The 22,601-nt window shown below is 36.7% G+C and overlaps 1 protein-coding gene across 15 annotated transcripts in view; it reads right to left on the bottom strand.

The window, feature by feature from the left end:
* LOC131151654 (uncharacterized) overlaps positions 1–16,523 on the bottom strand; it is a 64,565-nt gene extending 48,042 nt beyond the window's left edge. For 13 of the 15 annotated variants that reach the window (XR_009135739.1, XR_009135743.1, XR_009135744.1 and 10 more), the window contains exons 1-5: positions 15,723–16,495; positions 14,982–15,386; positions 14,756–14,887; positions 14,340–14,521; positions 14,119–14,230 (exon numbers count right to left, since the gene is read on the bottom strand). Coding sequence is in view for 9 of the 15 variants with exons in the window: in XM_058102946.1 (XP_057958929.1) it covers positions 14,119–14,230; positions 14,340–14,521; positions 14,756–14,887; positions 14,982–15,386; positions 15,723–16,346 (1,455 nt within the window). In the remaining 6 variants the exon portion in view is untranslated. Of the gene's footprint in view, positions 1–14,118; positions 14,231–14,339; positions 14,522–14,755; positions 14,888–14,981; positions 15,387–15,722 lie in introns of all 15 variants that reach the window. The other 2 variants (XR_009135741.1, XM_058102945.1) reach the window with 1 other exon arrangement.
* Between the last annotated feature and the right edge of the window lie 6,078 nt (positions 16,524–22,601).

Raw genomic sequence — 22,601 nt, 5'->3', positions numbered from 1 at the left:
GTAAGAGGTAGCTCCGCCTTGTTGAAAGGAGTGAATAGTGAAAATCCTCAAGTGGCTGTCTTGAGGCAAGGACGTAGGCAGGTATAGCCAAGCCTTGTAAAATCGCGGTCTTGTTTTCTCTATCCCTACACTCTTTAAATTTCCACACTTGTATGTTTATGTTTATATTTATGCATTATTTGTGATTGTCTTACATACGCTAAACTCAAGTTCGATTTAGGATAATTAATCGATTAAATATTTGACCAAAATTTTTAAATTTTCAATTCAACCCACTCTTGGGATATCACCAATTCTAACAAGTCCCCTCTAGCTTCTACTACCACGCATTTGGTTTCCTCTTCTGATGATCATATTCCCCACGGTGTTAATCCTCATATTGTTGTCCAGAAAGGTAAACAAACATGCACACAACATCCCATCTCCAATTATTTTGCTATGACTTCTTATCACCCTCCTATTATTGTTTTGTTACTACTTTATCAAATGTTGCCTTTCCTAATTCTATTTCGAAAGCCTTAGCCCACTCTAGGTGGAGGAATGCCAGGGTTGAAGAGGTGAATGCTTTAAAGGTCGATGATACTTGAGAATTGGTATCTCTTCCACCTGACAAATCAGTGGTTGGTTGTCGTTGGGTATACTATGAAAGTCAACCCCAATGGTCATATGGCTTGTCTAAAGGCACGCCTTGTTGCTAAAGTGTATAGTTTGGATTATTCCGACACTTTTTCTCCAGTTGCCAAAGTTGCATTAGTATGTTTGTTCATCTCCTTGGGCACCACTTGCCACTAGCCTCTACATCAGTTAGACGTGAAGAATGCCTTCTTGTATGGTGATCTTGAGGAGGAGCCGAGGAGGTCTATATGGAGCTACCACGTGGGTTTGTTGCTTAGGGGAAATAAGGTTTAGTGTGTTAGCGCACTATATGGTTTAAAAAAGTCTCCTAGAGCAAGGTTTGGTCGATTCAATGTTGTAGTACTTAATTTCAGCCTTCAACAGTGTGCAGTGGATCACTCTACGTTTTATCATCATACTTCATCAGGTAGGATCCTTTTTATTGTCTATGTGGACAATATTACAATTATAAGTGATGATAATCAAGGTATTCAGAGCTTTAAACATTTTCTACACACTAAGTTTCAAACCAAAGATTTGAGACCATTGAAATACTTTTGAGTATAGAAGTATCCAAATCTTGTATGGGAACTGTTTTGTCATGAGGAAGTATGTTCTTAATTTGTGGGATGAGACCGGGTTGTTAGGATCCAAACTAATTGGTACACCCATATATCCTAACAAGAAGCTAGTGTTGGATATGGGTGATTTGTTGCCTAATCCTGCACAATGCTGGAGACTTGTTGAAAAGTTCAATTATCTCACAGCCACTTGACAGACATATCTTTTGCAACAAGTATTGTGAGTCAATTCCTATATTCTCTAAGGCAAGTCATTAAAATGCAATAATTCGCACCTTGAGATATCTCAAAGGTGCAACTAGGAGAGGTCTCTTATATCGAGATCATCTAAACGCTTGGACACTCTCTCCACCATTGGATCCCAAAAACTAACTGATCTAGGATTATCTCCCCTAAATAGGACAACAATCATTCCAACATAAGGCACCCTACTTCCAAATCTAATTCCCTAACACTCTTTGCTGAATGTATTTATCATTGTGCTTGTTGTTTTGTGTATCAATATATGCCTGTCATTTAGAATTGATTTTGAAATTTGTATCGAGTCTAGTGATTCGATTCGATTCTCAATTCCTAAATTGGAATTTTGATTCACGATTTGAATCTCAATTTGACTACTATTGAAGGGGTACACTAGGCCTAGTCTTAGTCCTTGTCTTACCCCAACTCTTTTGGCTCACAAAAAAGGTGGCACTTGGAGAATGTGTGTTAGCAGTCAATCCATCAACAAAATCATAGTGAAGCATAGCCATCCCATTCTCTAATTGGACGAGGAGTTAGATCAATTAGCAGGTTCCAAGTTGCTCATGAGCGACTAGGGAGCTTAACTCAATAAAAGCTTGTTTGGGTCCGTTTATTATTCAAATGATCAATTCCCAAGCTCATTTTTCTAGCTCGTTTAGAAAACCAGTCGAGCTTGAACGCAAATGGACTCGGCTCGTTTCGGATTGTGAACAGCTCAATTAGGCTCAGTAATAAGCTCATTTTTAGGTTTAGTACTTGATGTTTTATTCATTTAATTTAAGTTAGTAAATTAACTATTGCTTCACACACAAATCATCTAATCAATAGACTTCCAAAATAACTAGCACTACTAGTTCATTAATCACATAAATGGGAAAAGGTTCTTATATAGAAGAGGGGAGACCAAGGGAAGACTTTCATCTTCCGATGCGAAAAATAGAAATCACGAGTTGAAGTGGAGGAGAAAGGAAGGGAGTTGGGATTCAGTGGGGCAAGGGAGAGAGCTGCAGCTGTATGTTTGGGAGACAATTGTTGTCCTACATCGGAAAAACAAGAAAAAGTTGCCTCCTCTAATGCTTATAAAATCCATTGCCCCACACAATTTTTCTTCATTAGCTCTCAATGTTGCGGGCCTGCTCTAGTGTGGGCCTACTTGAATTTAACTTAAGTAATGGGCCTTTATCCTTTTATATTATTTGTAAGCCTATGTTCTTGCGGGCTTTTGATATACTCTTTTAAGCCTAGAAAATGGGCTTGAGTATTGGTTGGTTTTGATTCAGATTGGTTCTTGGTCTAGAACCAACCAAGCTCAATTCAAGCCTAACACATAAATTAAAATTTCGAGTTGAGCTCGAGCTTGATTTTATGAGCTTAAATTGAACCAAGCTTGAGCCCGAGCCCAAGCCTGAGCCAAGCAAGCCTGAACATGCTCAAGCTCACTCAACAAGACTCCTTTGCAGCACTAGTTCCAGGGTTTATTCGTAATAGGATCTACTAGCACGTAATTAGGATTCAACTAGACGATGAGCAAAAACCGCTTTCAAGACCCAAGATGATCCTTGCAAGTGGTTTGTCATGCCTTTTGGATTTTCTAACACACCCAGCACATTTATAAGAGACATGATAAAACTTCGTCCCTTTTCTAGGTAAATTTCTTGTTGTCTATTTTGATGACATCTTCATCTACCTAAACGAGGAAAACTTAGACGATCTTCATGCAATTTTCCTTACTATTCAATTTGCGAATATGTATGTTAACCTTAAGAAAGGTTCCTTCCATTAAATTCACATCTTTTTATAAGGGTATGTTGTCTCATCACTTGGCATTTCTACTAAACCTGATCAGGTGAAAACCAAATTGGATTAGCCAAAGCCCAATCCATTTTTTATGTGCATAGTTTCGTGGGCTAGCCATCTTTTACAAGTGGTTCATTAGGAACTTTAGCACCATCATGGCTCCCATCACTATTTGTTTGAAGAAAGGAGAGCTCCATTGGTCTACAACTACTGCTAGAGCTTCCAAGGAGATACAACTCAACATGCCTAAGGCATATGTTTTATCACAACCAAACTTCTCTGAAGTCTTTAAGGTAGTCTATGATGCATCTAGAGGTATTGGCTGAGAGTTTAAGTCAAGAGCGTCACCCTTTAGCCTACTTAAGCAACAAATTCAATGATGCAAAGTTGAAAAAATACCACAGATGACAAGAGTTCTACCCTGTGGTACAGGCACTTAGGCATAGTAGGTATTATTAGTTATTCACCACCCCAAGAGTTTGTTATATATTCTGATCACCTTGCACTTAAGTGTCCACACTCACAAAAGAATCTCACAGCATGTTTGATTTGTAAAATGGAATGGAATGGAATGGAAAAGGAATGGAATGGAATCAAAATTTGAATGGTGTCATAATGAAATCAAGTGAAAAATTCAATTTCATTGCTACAGATTCCTTTCTGTTCCTACATACCAAATGTGCACTTTTGCAGTCGGTGAATGTTTGCACAGCGAGTTTTAAGCATATCTTGTCTTGTCTTTGGTGTCATTTTCAAAAAGGTGCAAAATGTTACTATCATGCTTATATTGATTTGATGCTTAGGACTGATTATTTACCAAGAGGGATAACACATTCCTCACACTTCCCTGCGTGACTTTTTGGTTGGGGAGTTGCATGTTGGCTGTCTTGCTGACCATTTTGGTAGGGATAAGACAACTCTTCTGGTGGAAGATAGGTTTTATTGGCCATCTTTAAAGAAAGATGTCGCTAGGATCGTATCCAAATTTCGCATCTACCAATTAGACAATGCTTGGAAGTAGAACATTGGTATGTTCTCCTCTCCCACTTCCTCATACATCTTGGAATGGTCTTGCCATGGACTTTATTTTAGGGTTGTCTATAACTATTAGGGGTCATTATTCCATTCTTGTTGTCTTCGATAGGTATTCAAAAATGTATCATTTCATTCCATGCAATAAAACTAGTGAGCATCACAGGGCAGCATCAAGGTTCTCCAGCCATGGGAGAATTTAGAAGAAATAGAATAGAGGAAGGAAAGGGATGCAAGGAAAGAGGGGGGAACTCACGTTCAGTTCCGATTCACATTCATTAATTACTGCCTACATCATGGCTTTCAAACACTATTTATAAGAAAGCCTCTAAACACATGAAATTACACACATACCTCTAAAACTACATTGCATTACAAACATAACCCTAGAAAACACAATTACTACAAACAAGCCCCCAATATAAATAATCCTAATACAAGCAAGCTACACACACATACTTAAACAACTAACTAACTAAGCACATTTGGGTTTCGGATCCAATAAACCATTCACCCTATTCTTTGATGTAGGCCTCCTAATTGGGTCAAAATGATCCATCCAAATAGTCATTTCTTGTCCTATATCAATTCCCTCCTTCTGAAAAGAACTCGACTATGTTGAGTTGGGGAAAGTACCAACGAGTCCATCACCATGAATAGAGTCGGCTTGTTTCATAAGAAAGAAACCAGTAGTACACTTCGAGTTGGTGAGTGGAAGAATTCGTGATGTCATCAACTTATACTTCTTTTTGTCAATGGAGAGGGAATAAGAATTCCCATATTCATCATGCTTCACCTTCCTACCAAATAACCATGGTTGGCCCACAAGGATATGACAAATTTTGAGAGGAAAGATATCACATTGCACTGTCTCCATACTGGAACCAATTTTGAAGGTAAGAAAGCAGCAATCATGTACCTTCACGTTGGTATTATTCACCCAAGCAATTTGTGTGATTCGAGATGAGCCTCAACTTCCAAATTTAACTTCTTCATAGCTTCTTCAAAAACCACATTTGTGCAATTATATGAAGCAAATCACAAACTTCACTTTCAATTATTTAAGAACAATCTTCAAGTCACCTTTAATCTGGATTATCACACAGAAATGAAACAAATTCATGAGCAAAACTCACAAATGCAGCTAAAAAAACCTGACTTTTTTATGTTGGCAGCTGCAATTTCAAGGTTTCATGCCAAAATTATCGAGCTTTCTTGCAATATGTACTTTCCACAAAAAAATATCTCCTTGTAGGTCAAAATATAGTGCAGAAAATCCAAAATCTCAGGGCTGAAGCAATATTTTGCGAGACCAGAAATTACAGAAACTGTGGAAGTTTCCTAGTTGCAGTTCACCGGTGAGGCACCTCCGGCGATGAAACTTAGATCAAGGGGAGATCATGGAATGATGAGTTTGGTGGTGGCAGTGTGGTGAGAAAAGCACAGGAGATCAAGGTTCTAGAAGTGCCAATGATTGGAGAAGTTATGGTTGGAGAAGTTTTGGCCAGTGCGTGGGGTGTCCTCCGATTGTCGGACAGCAACGAAAATTGGAGGGGAAGGGTTTCAGGGTGTTCTGTTTTCAATGGGATGGGTGGCGTTTGAAGAAATGGGGACACAGCTGGAATTTCCTGAAAAGTTCAAGACTGCAAAAACTGTTTTCTGATTTTTTTTTTTTAAGAAGAAGAAGAATAGAGAAGGGAGGATAAATATAAAACAGAGGGTGAGAGAACACAAACTCCGCCTGTGATGCACTTAATGTCCTAATTTTTTCACATATAGCTGGTCCCAAGCCCAGGTAAAGGAGGACGGTTGCGTTAAGTAGCTGACAATCAGCGTAAAATTTGTCAGATCATTATGATTAAAAATCCTTACCGAATATTTCATGAGGCGTCCCCTACGAGCAACGCATTGCACTTGTACCACCCGGGTGTAGCGAAAAGTGGGCAAGGGTAGACTAGGTCGTCTCCCCGAAGCGACGCGCCTTGTCAGCGCCCAAGTACGGTGTCAAATATGCGAGCATTCCTACATCATTCTAGACGTGGTAAAGAAGCTAGTTTAGGAAACTAAGATTAGATTAGCAACTTGGAATATAAGGACACTTACGGGTAAAAGCATGAAAATTGTGGACACAATGAATAGAAGAAAAATTAACATAATTTGCCTTCAAGAAACTAAGTGGATAGGGGAGAAAACTAGAGAAATTGATAAATCAGGATTTAAACTTCGGTATACTGGAAAGGAAAGCATAAGAATGGAGTAGGAGTTATTGTAGACAAAAACTTAAAAGATAGCATTATTGATGTAAACAAAGTAGGGAATAGAATTATAAAATTCAAGATGGTAATAGGCCAAGAGATAATAAATATCATTAGTGTTTATGCTCCTCAAGTAAGCTTAGCATAAAATCTTAAGAGACAATTTTGGGAAGATATGGATAGTATTATATGAGGCATATCAGGGACTGAGAAAATATTCATAGGAGGAGATCTGAATGGACACATTGGAAGGGATAAAAACGGTTATGAGAAGATACATAAAGGATAGGGATATGGAGTCAAAAATGAGCTAGGGGAGATGATCTTAGACTTTGCTATGTCATATGATTTTATTACAATGAATACTACCTTTAAGAAGAGAGAAAAACACTTAATAACCTTTAAAAGTGGCAAAATAGAAGTCAAATAGATTTTTTTTAACTAGAAGGGTAGATCGTTTATCATGCAAAGATTGTAAAGTTATTATAGGTGAAAGCCTAACCACACAACATTAAGTCTTAGTGTTAGATACATGTATTAAAAAATGGAAGAAAAATGATAAAATAAATCAGTGTAAGAGAATTAGGTGGTGGAACGTAAAGGGAGAAAATATGATAAAATTTAAAGATAAAATGATCAAAATTTGGAAATTGGACTATAGAGAATGGGATAAATATAAACACTCTTTGGAGTAGATTAGCTAGCTCTATTAAAAAGATAGCAAAAGATATTTTAGGTGTATCAAGAAGAAGATTCTCGAATGACAAAGAAAGTTGGTCGCTGGATAAAGATGACCAAAAAGTCGTAAAGACAAAAACAATTTGGTATAAAACATGACAAAAATGTAGAAACATGGATAATTTTGAAAAGTATAAAGAGGCAAGAAAAGATGCAAAAAAGACCATTTGTGAAGCTAAACACAGATCATCTAATAGTTTGTATGAAAGATTAGATACAAAAGAAAAGGAAAGAGATATATTTAAACTTTCTAAAGCTAGAGAAAGGAAGAGTGAGGACTTAGGAAATGTAAAATGTATAAAAGTGAGGATGATATTGTCTTGGTTAAGGACGAAGACATAAAAGATAGATGGCGAAGTTATTTTAGTAAGTTGTTTAATGAAAACCAAATAGAAGGTTTAAACTTAGAATTGACAAATGAGGAAAAGACTAAAAATATGAGATTTACTTGCAAAATTATAGTTAATGAAGTTAAGTTTGCACTAAAAAAGATGAAAAATGAAAAAGGTATAGGACCAAATAACATCCCAATTGAATTTTGGAAATGCTTAGTTGATAACAGAATTATATGGTTAACTAATTTATTTGACACAATTATAAAAACTAAGAAAATATCATATGAATGAAGGAAAAGTACTTTAATACCTATATTCAAAAATAAAGGAGATATTCAAAATTGTAATAACTATCGTGGAATTAAACTTATGTCATACGATGAAAATACGGGAAAAGGTAGTTGAACAAAGATTAAGGCTAGAAACGAAGGTCTCAGAAATCAATTTGAATTTATGCATGGAAGATCTACCACAGAAGCTATATATCTTTTAAGAAGATTAATGGAAAAGTTTAAGAAAAAGAAGAGGAACTTGCATATGGTATTTATTGACTTAGAGAAAACATATGTTAGGGTACCTAGGGAAGTTCTATAGTGGGTTTTAGAAAAGAAAGGTGTATGTAGTAGGTATACTGATGTCATTAAGGATATGTCCGATGGAGTAATGACTAGTGTAATGATTATAGATAGAGAAATTAGAGAATTTCCAATCACCATAGGTGTACATCAAGGATCTGCTTTGAGCCCTTATCTTTTTGCTTTAGAGATGGACCAGCTGATTAAGATCATTTAAAATGAGGTTCCATGGTGTATGTTATTTGTAGATGATATTGTATTGATTGATGAAATTAGGGGCGGAGTAGAGACTAAGTTAGAATTATGGAGAGAAGTTTTGGAATCTAGAGGCTTTATGATAATTAGAAATAAGACAGAATATATGAAATGTAATTTTAGTAATGGTAGAAGGAATATTGGAGACAAAGTTAAACTTGGTGATGAAAAAATAAAGAGCACTTGTATATTTCGATACCTTGAATCTATTATGCAAGCTGAAGGAGAAATTGAAGATGATGTTATAGAGTTAAAGCAAGTTTGTAAAATGTAGAAGTGCTTCAAGTGTACTTTATGATTGTAGAATACCCTCAAAATTAAAAGGGAATTTTTATAGGACAGTTATAAGATCAGTTATGCTATATGGATCAGAATGTTGGGCAACGAAGAAACAAAATATCCAAAAAGTAAAAGTTGCCGAGATGAGAATGCTTAGATGGATGAATGGTATAACACTGAAAGATAAATTAAGGAATGAACATATTTGCAGTAAGTTAGGTATAGCTCCTATAGAAGATAAAAAAGGGAGGGACGACTCAGATGGTTTAGGCACTTGTAATGTAGGCCACATAATGCGCTAGTGAGGAATAGTGAGTTAGTTATTGCCAAGGGGGCAATAGAAGGGGTAGGGGTAGACTTGAAATAACTTGGAATAAGATAGTAAGGATTTAATAGCCCTGAATTTGTTAAAAGAAATTGTCCATGATCGCTTAAATTGGCGGAAAAGGATTTATATAGTCGACCCCACCTAGTGGGACTTAAGACTTGGTGTTGTTGTTGTTAGAGGGTGAGAGAACACAACAAAGAAAAGAAAGAAGAAAAGGAAAAGGAAGAAGAGAAAAGGAAAAAAGTGAGGGAGAATGGGGGGACTGAAAGCTAGAGAACAAAAAGAGAAGAAAGAAGAAGAAGCAACAAATATGGAGCAAGAAGTATACAAAACGGAGGAGAGAAGGAAAGAAGAAGAATAGAGGGAGAAGAACAGGGCGGAAGAGAGGGGATGATGGGGAATTGAAATGGAAGAATGGAGATCATAGTTGGGCTCTAATACCAAATGATGTAAGGGCAGCATCAAGGTTCTTCAACCATGGGAGAATTTAGAAGAAATATAAGAGAGGAAGGTAAGGGAATGGAGGAGAGAGGAGATACTAGGGGGGGACTCACGTTCAATTTCAATTCTACATGATGGCTTTCACACGCTATTTATAAGAAAGCCCCGAAACACATGAAACTACACACATACCTCTAAAACTAAATTGCATTACAAACATACCCCTAGAATACACACTTACTAATTTACTACAAACAAGCCCCCAACATAAATAATCCTAATACAAGCAAACTACACACACATACTTAAACAACTAACTAACTAAGAACATTTGGGTTTCGGAGCCAATAAACCATTCACCCTATTCTTTGACATAGGCCTCCTAATTGGGTCGAAATGATCCATTCAAATAGTCATTTCTCGTCCTACGTCATCAAGCTCTTCTTTATAGGCATGTACATTTCTTAGCAATTTTTGGAGCTAATGGAAATTGTTTGGCACCCAACTAAAATTTTCTTCTATTTTCCATCCTCAGACCAAAATGAGGTCATTAATCATTGCTTGAGTGACTTAGGTGAAGAGTAGGGGATAGGCTTGGAACATTGGATTTGATTGCAGTATTTACATACAATAATTCTAAATTGGTGACCTAGAAAGAATCCTTATGAAATTCTCCATGGTTATTCTCCTCGGCCACCCTGTTGACCTTATCCCCTAACGCCCCATCTATATAAACCAAATCTTTTGCCCAACTCTCTTATATTACCACTTCCCTTAAAATCTTAAGCTATTAGGTTGGACCAACAATGTATATCAAGCTTCAAAACTCCCCCGCACATGCAGCTCAACAGCACATGGAGAGATAAACACATGATAAACATCACCCATTACAAAGAAACAATAATTTTTCAAACACCATACAATAAACTAGGGCAAGGAGACTAGAACCCAAGACCTCTTGGTGACAAGCTTTTATACCATGTTAGATTACCACTTTACCTAAAAGCTTAAGTTATTAAGTTGTGGACCAACAATATATATCAAGCTTTAGCAATATCCATTACCTTCATGCGGATGTTAGAGAAAAGATTGCTATAAGAATTGCACAATATAAGCTAATCGTTGATGCTCACCATGTGATGGTGCGTATTTGTCCTCAATGTTACCCAAAGCATTTTTTAAGAAGTTATATCCATGTGTTTGGGGTCCTTTTTGCATTCTTCTTCATTTGGCCCGAATGATTTTGTACTTGAACTACCACCTTATATGAGCATTAGTGCATTTTCAATGTTGAGGACTTAAGTCCTTATAGGGGCACATTTGGCCTCCTTTTATGCATAGAACTATTTCACCTTCTAAAGCAGTTTCTCCATGAATTCCACTTCAATGCTTTCATCTCCTCCACCCTCTTCTACAAATCATGTTGGGAGCATCCTAAAAGAGAAGCATGTTGCATTAACAGAAGGAGGATATGGATGATACCCTGTGAAGTGGACCCACTAGACAGGATCACCAAGGATGAGTTGCCTTGCCTAGATCCAGATCTATTGGAGTAATATATCCATCTTTCATTGCCAGCTGCAAATTCTTCTCACCATGGGGGAATCACGGGAATTACACTCAGCAACAGCTTTGTGCCTACAGTCTTACCATAGACATAGTTATAATATAGGATCTATATGTATGATACAAATTTTTTTTAATTATGTGTCAATCTAATTTTAATGATTTCATATTATGTTTCATTTATTAGGATTTGATACTAAATTCCTAGAGGTTGTATATTAAATTCCTTTTTGTTTACTTAATTAGTATTAGGAGAAAGCCTATATAAAGGCTTGATGTGCAACCATAAAGGCAGATTGGAACATTGAGAAATTCAGCTTTATTGAGTTATGTCTTCATTTTTAGTTTCTCTTTTGATTTCCAATTTAGCTTTCAGCTGTTTTCTCCATTTTCCTACATCCCTCTCTGTGTGCCAAGTCCTGCGTCACTCTTAACAATAATTCTTCTAACTCGGGTAGCATTTGCATTTGTTAAAGGTAAATGCATATCCAAGCTACTTTAGTACCATTTGGATCCAACTAATCAAAGACTTGCATGTTGATGAGAAAGCTTAACTACTGATGTAATAAACCAAAAAAAAAAAATTTTTTAAATTAATTAATTAAAATTATTAATTAGTTAAATATTATTAAATTAATGTATTAAATAAACAAATAAAAAGAAATAGTATGAAAAAAAAATAAAACTAATTATTAATTAATTAATTATTATTAAATTAATTAATTAAATAAATAAAATTAAAAATTAAAAATTAAAATTAATTTTTTAAAAAAAATTAAATTAATTAAACTATTATAATAATTATTAATTAAATAATAATAATATATTATAAGATTATATATGTATAGATAAGATTAGATTGTAAATTTAAAAGTGTCAGCTCTCTCTTCTCTCACTGTCTCCGTCACTCTCTCCGTCATTCTCCTCTTTCTCCTCAATTTTGTCGGCTTAACGAGCGCCAATCGAAAAACGGAAAGTGTCATTGGATTCCTAATTCCGCCACCGACATTTCTACTGGAGTGAATTTATCGTGGGAGCGGCGTAGGCACCACTCCTGGGGAAAGGTATATTTCCCCTAATTTCTTAATTTCTTGTTAAATCTTCAGTTAAATCGACGATCAGGTACCACCAAGTGGTCGTAGTCGTGATCGTCGTCAATTTGACATAAGTAAAGTTTCAATTGGGGTTTTCTAGGCCCTACTCCAAAGCGGGAGTGGGATTTGAGAAATTTGATAATTTGGCTATATTTAAGGGTATATTTATTTATTTAGAATTTATGGGCTTAGAAAATATTAAAATAATATTTTATTTAAGGTTGATTTAATGGAATTAGGATTTTTGATATAGGATCCGGGTGAGCGCCGCAGGTATTTTTCAGGGTCCTTGTTAGCGTAATTCAAGAAACCAGGTAAAGGGTAAAATATATATTAAATCAGAATTTTTACAAATTTAATGAAAAATAAATTATGTTATATATACGTGTATATATTTCGGTATGGGTTTATGTCAATCATTTAAATTATATTTTTTCGAGTTTAGGGCTATTTATTATATATGTATATGCGAAAATGAACTGATGAAAGTAGAAAATATTTTCAGGGTAATTATGTAAGGAATGAAAGGTATTTTCGGTATATAAACGTTAAATGTTGGTTGGCTTATTTTACAAGCAATGTATGAATTTTATTACTAAACTGTGTGGCATGAGATTCTGTACAAATATATATTAAATATATGAGATGCAGGTTAAGTAAGTAATGCATTGTGAATAAAACATAATATGAACTATGTTACTTGTGTGTGTTAATGCAACCATGTAAATAGCTGAAAAATGTTGGGTAAAACAACTAAAAGATGTTAGGTAAAACAGCTAAAAAATGTTAGGTAACAGCTAAAAGATGCTGGATAAAACAACTGAAAGATGCTAGGTATGAAATGAAATGAAATGAAAAGGAAAATGAATAGAATGGAAATAAAATGTGAAATGTGAACAATGTAAAATGGGAAAGAATCACTTAGAGTGAAATGAAATGCAATGTTTAAACTATGAACATGAACGGATGTGTATGATTGAATAATGACAGAAAATAATAATGTATTCTGATATTAGAAGTATTTATGTATGTAGAACATGTTATGTTTAGGCGGGGCACACTTTTCGCTTGAGGGCTTGCTGAGTAAGGTGAATGCACTAGTAGCTTCAGATGTGGCAGTAGCTGCATAACGTACTAGGGCAGAGGGAACCTACTTGTATGGGTGGGTAGATTTCCCTATCTTTAGGGCCTTTGCCGATAAGCTATTGTTGAACGATGTGAGTACAAGATCAATCTAACACTTGAGAGCTTACTAAGTAAGGTGAGTGTCCTGGTATGCTTTATTAGTGACCTTAGTGTTACCTAAATATTAGAGCAGAGGGGTGTTAATTATATGGGCGGATAATCACCCCTATCCTTGGGTAATCTCGTGGGTTAAATCTTTGCATGTGATTGATTAGGTTCAGAGAATGATTTCAGTGATATGTTAATAATTTGCAAATATTTTTAAAATGATATCTACTTACCTCATGTTAGCCACACACTATTTTAATATATTATTTATTCCCTTACTGAGATGTGTCTCACTCAAATATGAATTTATCTTTTTCAGGATTTCCTTGAGATCGAGCTTTGAGAGCTCGAGATTTTTATAGCAGTTTTGGGAGATATAAGAAAAAAAGTATAAACATTTTAATGATATTTTTGGGAATGTAGATATTTTATGTTTTATATTTTAAGTCTTTTAGATATTATGAATGGTTGTGAAAATACTGAAATGTTTTGGGAGTTATATAGATTTATGGAAATGCAGATGATGGATGATTAATTATGGATTATAGTTACAATTAGTAAACTCTGGTATTATGTTATATGGAGATTATGTTTATGTTTTCCACTGCTTATATTATGGATTATGGATTATCGGGATTTTATCAGGTTTAATGTGCCAGACCCGGGTTTAAGGGTTTGGGGTGTTACAACTGAAACATCATTCTTTAGATCTTAAAACCACCCAAAAAAAAAATCTTGTAAAAGAGAATACCTTACTAACAATCCCTGAATCAAGCATCCAATCTGTTGGAATTTTCAAGTCCTTGTAAGAAAACATAACTGAGTCACGTAACTTAATCAACCTCTGTATGCCCCGCTCCGACCTTAGACCATGAGAGCAAACCAAATAATTTTTTTGCCAAATCAGAAGCCAGTCTTCTAGCCTAATAAGAAAATACATGCTTATACATCATCATTTCTTACACTTCATACCTATCTTGCAAACTACCCATTTTCTTCAAGGCAGCTCCACAAACAATATTAGCATTGTCCTCATAGCAAGAAACTTCACTTTCTAATAGTTTAAGGCAACGATATTCAATAGCAGCTTCTCGCATGGCATCTGCTTTCCTCTCAGGCCACTTGAAATGCTTTAACACAGCCCGCTCATCAGCCTGTAAAAGACAGCACACAATGCAAAAAATACTAAGTAAAAAAAACAGATTAGGTAACCTGAATTACCAAATTGCAATTCTTACACAACAAACCATGGCAATACTACAAATTTCAATCCTTCGTGAATCATGGACTAAACTCACATCAGTTGAAACAAAATATCTTCTCTTTCCAAGAGATATTCTAGCATTTCCAATGAAACTGCACCAAAAATGCGTAAAATTCAAAATTACCAATAATAAGAGTTCTCTATCAAGCCAATCCACAAAGTTCAGGACATCTTCCATATCTGTATATGCTGCAGTCAGCACTTTCTGAATTAGACCATTGATGAAGTCTCCTTTTGTTTCAATGTCGGCTTTTATCTGAGAGAAAATTTCAGTTGATAATAGTTCAAACAGAGGCACATCAAAACTGAAAGCTTTCAGCAAACTTGAGCAAATTTCTTTTAGCACTTACTGCTAACAGATGTGCTGATCGATTTTGAATTTCTCCAACTAAGCAACTGTGTGCACTAGTAACTGCAGGCATATTGTGATTCCCTGGTCCAATAGATTGTTTCTTCCCCTCTCGCTTAGTTAATGGGTGATAAAAATCTACGAGTGATGAAGCCTTCTTGGTGTTTCCTGCTCTGGCTATAGGATGAAGTGGAGGTGGTGGTGGAGGTGGTGGAGGGCAGGTGTGTGGTGGAATTTCAGCTTGTACAACTGCAACTTTGGAAGTTGACTGTATTAGCCCCGCTGTTGTAACAGTTTCAGTGTCATTATTTGCCTCTTTTTCCACTTTTGGTTTTTCCAACTTGTTGGCAATGAGCCTCTGGATGTCTTTAAATTTGGGACTCTGGTAATCTGCCACTAAATCCCTCTTCATGCAAAATTGGAATTGAAAATCAACATGCTAATTAAGAGTCCAAGATTTACAGCATTTAATATAATTGCTCCCCACCCCCAGCCCCCCAACTTTTTTTTTTGAGGTCTAGGATGTAGTGAAGGAAAACATAATGTGAAACAACTAGACCAGTCGATCAGTTGGAAATATAAGTACATAATGGTAAAAAAATAAAAATAAAAATAAAAATTAAGAGAACAAGAGAAAGAAAAAGCTGAATTTTCAAATGCAGTTATTTTAAAGCATTCAAAAATCCAAATAATGATAATAACAATAACAATCATGAGTGGAGATGGGGCCCTAATTTTTAACCTGGTCACGAGCAGTAAGAGCAGCAATATTTGCTTGAGCAGCAGCGAGATCCTGAATGAGCTTCTGGTTCTGAAAGCGGAGGTCCACATTCAAGCTCTGCGCCTTATCCAAATTGGTCTTCAGCACCAACACCTCAGCCTGCAAATCCTTGATCAAAGTATCGTTGAGATCGAGCTTCTCCTGCAGTAGTAGCAGTTCATTCTTCTTTTCGTCGCTCTTGCTGTGTGAGTCATCTCCAATTTTTCTTCGTTCGCTTTGTGGCTCCGTACGACGCCGAGGGCAAGCGAATTGTTCGACGGGGGGTCTCCATAGGCCTTTTTGAGGTGCGGCGACGACGCCATCTCTAGATTTGGGTTTGTTGAGGGCTAAAGACCTTTTACTGCTGGTTTGACCGTTGCCCAATTGAGGGGGAACTGGCCTTCCTCCTCCTACTGCTTTCCGAGCGGATGCCGGCGATAGTGATGGTGATGGTGACGGCGATGGCGATGATGATGATGTCCCGCCGTCAACATGTGCGGTTGAGGCGGTTCTGGGTGAATCCCCGGGGCTTTTATTTGAGAGAGTGAGCTTAAGGCGAGAGAAGCTTGGCCTGCCTTGGGTTTTCGTCGGGGTCTCTTGCTTCATGACTCGGTTCTAATTGAATGCAGCTAGCTGAGTTCTTCTTCTTCTTCTTCTTCTTTCTAAGGAACGGAAGAATGACAGGGTGATTGGGGAGGTAAAAATCTATTTCGGCTCCCTTTCACTGCCGGAAGAAGAACAAAGAAGAAAGGAAATTCCCAACTTTCTTTTCGTCCACTTTCTATTTTATAAGTTTTTTTTTTTGTATAAAATATTAATCAAATACTCCAATTATTAATAATAATTATCTATATTGAAAGAATATGCAATTTTCAACTTGCAATTTTTTTTTCGGTCTTATTCTCCCAAAAATGGCATTCTTACTGTTGGAGTGTCAAGCTTACTTGAAGGAGAAACAATCCAGGCCGTCTATTTTTAAGGAGATCAAACGGCTACTGTTGGGTTTTTTTTTTCTGGGGCAGTGATGTAATTTTTCCTAAACTAAATTGTAAATAAAAGAAAGAACAGCAGGTGGTGGGGGGTTCAACTTGACTTTTGTTTTGACAGCAGCGCAGAGGAGAGTTTTTTCCAACCGTGAGAGACGTCTTCACTTGCAGCCGCGTGAGAGAGCACCTGCGACCTGAGGAAGCCATCACCGCTAAGAGAGATCCTTTAGCCGCAGCGCACGGGAGAGGGAGACGGCAGGAGGTGGGTGTGGCGTTGGGTATCTCCAACCTCCAGCGGAGGTTAACGCAAGGGTAAGGCAAGGTAAGCTCAGATTTGGTTTCTTGGGGAGGGTTTCTTTTAGGGAAATCAGGGAGAACAATATGAAAAAACCTAGGATTATTCGCAAGTGCGAAGAGGGGGTTTCTTGGGTTGTTCTTGGGTTGATTTTCAGAGGAGATTGGTAAGCCCCAAAAAGATAAATCTGTGTATATGTATATTTATTTCCACCGATTTAATATAGTGTCTCTAAAGGTGAGTTTCTACCGTGGATGCAGGCCAATTTTTGGGTCGAACCACATAAATGTGTTCTTGTGATTGTGCGATTGGCATGTTTAGATTTTTCTGCATTTATTGAGGCTTTGCTGAATTTTGAAGTGGTGAACATATATTTTTCTTGATTAGGCTTAGCACACACACGCGCATCAAAATAAACAGGTTTAAGTTTAAGTGTGATTGTGGTTGATGCTTGGACAAAATCATATTGTTATTGTGGTTTATTTGGAATTAATTAAAATCTGAAAATAGAATTAGCAATCAGCTAAATTACACACAACAAGTGGTATCAGAGCATGGCTATGTGATGGGGACCGCTAGGTTTGAAATAGAAAAATTCATCGGAAAAAATGACTTTGGTTTGTGGAGGATTAAAATGCGTGCCATCTTGGTACAGCAGGGGCTTGAGGAGGCTCTTCTTGGAGAAAAGAAGGGAGCCTCCACTTCACAAGAGAGGAAACTAAGTTTACCCTCCGCCGACAAAATGAAGCCCAAAATCCTCCAAAAGGCACATAGTGCCATTATCTTGTCCTTAGGAGACAAAGTGCTTAGAGAAGTTGCCAATGAGGATACGGTAGCTGGAGTGTGGTCAAAACTAGAAAGTTTGTACATGACAAAATCCCTAGCAAATAGACTCCATAAGAAGACTAGACTCTACACCTTTAGAATGACCCCTGGAACATCAATTGATGAACATTTAGATGATTTTAATAAAATTCTTTTAGATCTTGCTAATATTGATATTAGTATAGATGAAGAAGACCAGGAAATTCTTTTATTGAGTTCTCTTGACTCCACATATGAAAATATTAAAGAAACTATGATGTATGGGAGAGAGAGGTTGACTTTAGAAGATGTGCAAGCCGTTTTGCACTCTAGGGAATTGCACACTAAGTTTGAGTCTAAATCAGGGTTAGGGGAAGGGTTAAATGTGAGAGGTAGGTCTGAAAAGAATAACAAGAAAGGAAAAGACAAGAGGTCTAGATCAAAGTCTAAGAGTAAAGCACTAAAGTGTTTTGCATGTCACAAGAAATGACATTTTAAGAGGGACTGCCCTGAGAGGAAAAATGGTGCAAATGCCACCACCTCTGAATCAAAGGGTAAGGCAGTTGTAGTTTTAGATGGGTATGATAGTGCGGAAGTGTTGAACGTCTCTGATAAAGATTCGGGAAAAGAATGGATATTAAATTCTGGATGTTCCTTCCACATGTGTCCATTAAAAAACTGGTTTGAGTCTTTTACATGCTTAGAAGGAGGTCATGTTATCCTAGGAAACAATAAGTCATGTATAATACAGGGTATTGGGACTGTGAGACTTCTAATGCATGATGGGATTGAAAGAGTGCTAAGAGATGTGAGGTACATACCTGAGCTGAAGAGAAACTTGATTTCTCCGGGTAGCTTAGATAAAACAGGGTACACGTTTAAGTCTGAAGGAGGTAGCCTAAGAGTTTGTAGAGGTTCACTAATACTGATGAAAGGGGTGCTAAAGAATGGGTTGTACACCTTGGTATGAAAGACAGTGATTGGTGAGGCTTCACCTATCAATCACAGGGTAGAAAATCAGGTTTCCTTATGGCATAAGAGGCTAGGACATGTTAGCCAACACGGTCTAAAGGAGCTGGAGAAACAGGGGCTCCTTGGAGATAGGAAACTTGAGGAATTATCATTATGTGAGGAGTGTGTCTTGGGTAAGTCTGCTAGGGTTAGTTTTAAGAAATCCACTCACACCACGAAATAGACTCTTGATTACATACATTCAGACTTGTGGGGAGCCTGCTACGGTTAGTTATCACGGTGGTTCTAGGTATTTTCTATCAATTATAAATGACTTTCATAGGAAAGTATGGGTTTATATTCTAAAACATAAAAGTGATACTTTTGAAAAGTATAAAGAATGGAAAACCTTAGTTGAAAATCAAGTTGGCAAAAAAGTTAAAACACTAAGAACAGACAATGGATTAGAATACTTTTCAATTGAATTTTTTTGAATTTTGTAAAGTTGAGGGCATAGTTAGACATAAGACTGTTAGGGATACTCCCCAACAGAATGGATTAGCTGAAAGGATGAATAGGACTATTTTGGAAAGGGTAAGATGCATATTAGCCACTTCAGGTCTGCCCAAGACCTTTTGGGTAGAGACGGTGACCACTGCTATATACCTTATTAATAGGTGTCCTTCCATAGCTTTAAATTATAAAACCCTTCAAGAAATCTGGTCGGGTAAGCCTACTGATTATCAGGGTTTAAAAGTTTTTGGGTGCGTAGCCTATGCCCACATTAGAACTGATAAATTAGAACCTAGGGCTATTAAATGCATTTTTGTGGGATACCCAGAGGGGGTTAAAGGCTATAAGCTCTGGGTTGTAGAACCTGGAAAACAAAAATGTATTATTAGCAGGGATGTAGTTTTTAATGAAACTAAAATGGGAGGAAAACCAGAAAATTCAGATGAAAGTGTTAGGCACTTTGATACTAGTGACCTGCAGCTTAAGGTGAAGCAACCCTCCACTTCTCATAGCCATTTAGAAACAGATGTTGCTGATTTCGAGGAGTAAAACTCAGAAACAGAAACCTATGAATTAAGTAAAACTTACCTTCTAGCACGGGATAGGGAGAGGAGGGTCATAAGACCTCCTTAAAGGTATGGGGAAGCTGATATGACAGTTTTTGCTCTTTTTGTTGCTAAAAAAGAAGTTGAGGTGGAGCTTAGGACTTTTAGAGGGGCCATGGATAGTAAAGAGGCTGAAAAATGGATTCTTACAATGCAAGAAGAAATGGAGTCTCTAAACAAAAATAAGACATGGGTGATGGTACCTAGACCGGAAAAACAGAAACTCATAGGATCCAAGTGGATCTTTAAGAGGAAAGAGGGAATCCCTGGGGTTGAACCACCTAGGTATAAAACTAGGTTAGTGACTAAGGGATTTACATAAAGGGAAGGGGTAGACTATAATGAAATATTTTCCCCTGTTGTGAGGCATAGTTCAATTAGAATTCTATTATCTTTTGTTGTTGTACATGACTTGCATTTGAAACAACTTGATGTTAAAACTGATTTCTTGCATGATACTTTAAAAGAAACAGTTTATATGCAACCTCCCGAGGGCTTTGATACGGAAATGAATAAAAATCATGCATGTTTATTAAAGAAATCTTTATATGGGTCAAAACAATCACCTAGACGATGGTATAAACGATTTGATTCTTACATGATTCAAAATGATTTTTGTAGAAGCAATTATGATGGCTTTGTTTATTTTAAATCATGTGATAAATGTCATATATATTTGCTATTATATGTTGATGACATGTTGGTTGCTTGTGGAGACATGGATATGTTACATCAAGTTAAGTGCATGCTTAAATCTGAATTTGAAATGAAAGACTTAGGACCTGTTCAAAGAATACTTGGTATGGAAATAACTAGAGAAAGGAATAAAAAGCTTCTCTACTTGTCTCAAAAGTCTTATATTTCAAAGGTATTAAAAAAATTTGGAATGAGTCATGTTAAATCTACTTCTATTCCTGTTACACAGCATGTTAAATTATCTAGAAAACAGTGTCCTGAAACTGAAAATGAGTCACTATTTATGAATAGAATACCTTATGCTAGTATGATTGGTAGTGTAATGTATGCTATGGTATGTTCTAGACCTGATCTATCTTATGTTGTAAGTCAAGTGAGTAGATTTATGAGCAAACCTGGAAAACCACATTGGCATGCTTTGAAACAAAAATTTCAATACTTGTCTGGAACAAAGCAGCAAGGATTAATATTTGGTAAAAAGGATATGCATTGTGAAATAGGATTAAAAGGAGATGTAGATTCTGACTATGCTGGAAATCTAGATACCAGGAAGTCTTTGTCTGGTATGGTCTTTTCTTTTTTAGGTAGTGCTATTAGTTGGAAATCTCACATGCAGTCGGTGGTAGCCTTGTCTACCACAGAGACTGAATATATTGTCATGACTGAAGCCTTTAAGGAGGCTATATGGATAAAAGAACTATGCCTAGAGTTAGGAATGTATAATGGAACCATTACAATTTATTGTGACAATCAAAGCACTATTTATTTGGCTAGAAATAATGTTTATCATGATAGGTCCAAACATATAGATGTTAGGCTGCATTTTGTGAGAGATATTATTTCTAGTGGAGAAATAGAAGTAAGAAAAATTCCAACGAAGGATAATCCTTCGAATTTGATGACTAAAGCAGTACCTAAATCCAAGTTTGAACGTTGTTCGAACTTGGTTAACCTTGGAAGTTTCTAGTGTTTGTTTTGCAGGAACTGCCATAGGAGATGCTAAGGAGGTGCAAGGATCACAACCTTGCCAAGGTGGAGAATTGTTGGAGTGTCAAGCTTGCTTGAAGGAGAAACAATCCAGGCCGTCCATTTCTAAGGAGATCAAACGGCTGCTGTTGGGTTTTTTTTTTTTTTTTTCTGGGGCAATGATGTAATTTTGCCTGAACTAAATTGTAAATAAAAGCAAGAATAGCAGGGGGCGGGGGGTTTACTTGACTTCTGTTTTGACAGCAGCACAGAGGAGAGTTTTTTCCAACCGTGAGAGACGTCTTCACTTGCAGCCGCGTGAGAGAGCACCTGCGACCCGAGGAAGCCATCATCGCCAAGAGAGATCCTTCAGCTGCAGTCCACGGGAGAGGGAGACGGCAGGAGGTGGGTGCGGAGTTGGGTATCTCCAACCTCCAGTAGAGGTTAATGCAAGGGTAAGGCAAGGTAAGCTCAGATTTGGTTTATTGGGGAGGGTTTCTTTTAGGGAAATCAGGGAGAACAATAGGAAGAAACCTAGGGTTATTCACAGGTGTGAAGAGGGGGTTTCTTGGGCTGATTTCCAGAGGAGATTGGTAAGCCCCAAAAAGATAAATCTGTGTATATGTATATTTATTTCCACCGATTTAATATAGTGTCTCTAGAGGTGAGTTTCTGTCGTGGATGTAGGCCAATCTTTGGACCGAACCATGTAAATGTGTTCTTGTGATTGTGTGATTGACATGTTTATATTTTGTTGGATTTATTAAGGCTTTGCTGAATATTGGATTGGTGAACATATATTTTTCTTGATCAGGCTTAGCACACATACACGCGTCAAAATAAACAAGTTTAAGTTTAGGTGTGATTGTGGTTGATGCTTGGACAAAATCAGATTGTTATTGTGGTTTGTTTGGAATTAATTAAAATCTGAAAATAGAATTAGCAATCAGCTGAATTACACACAACACTTACAAATTATAACTAATAGAGAAAATAATTTTCATTTTTAGCTCAAATTGATAAAATAGTAATTGTATGTTTTATT

The sequence above is a fragment of the Malania oleifera genome, chromosome 3 (assembly GCF_029873635.1).
Source record: "Malania oleifera isolate guangnan ecotype guangnan chromosome 3, ASM2987363v1, whole genome shotgun sequence".
Lineage (NCBI taxonomy): Eukaryota > Viridiplantae > Streptophyta > Magnoliopsida > Santalales > Ximeniaceae > Malania > Malania oleifera.
The sequence above is the reverse complement of the archived record's forward strand: the minus strand, read 5'-3'. Positions and strand labels throughout refer to the sequence as shown.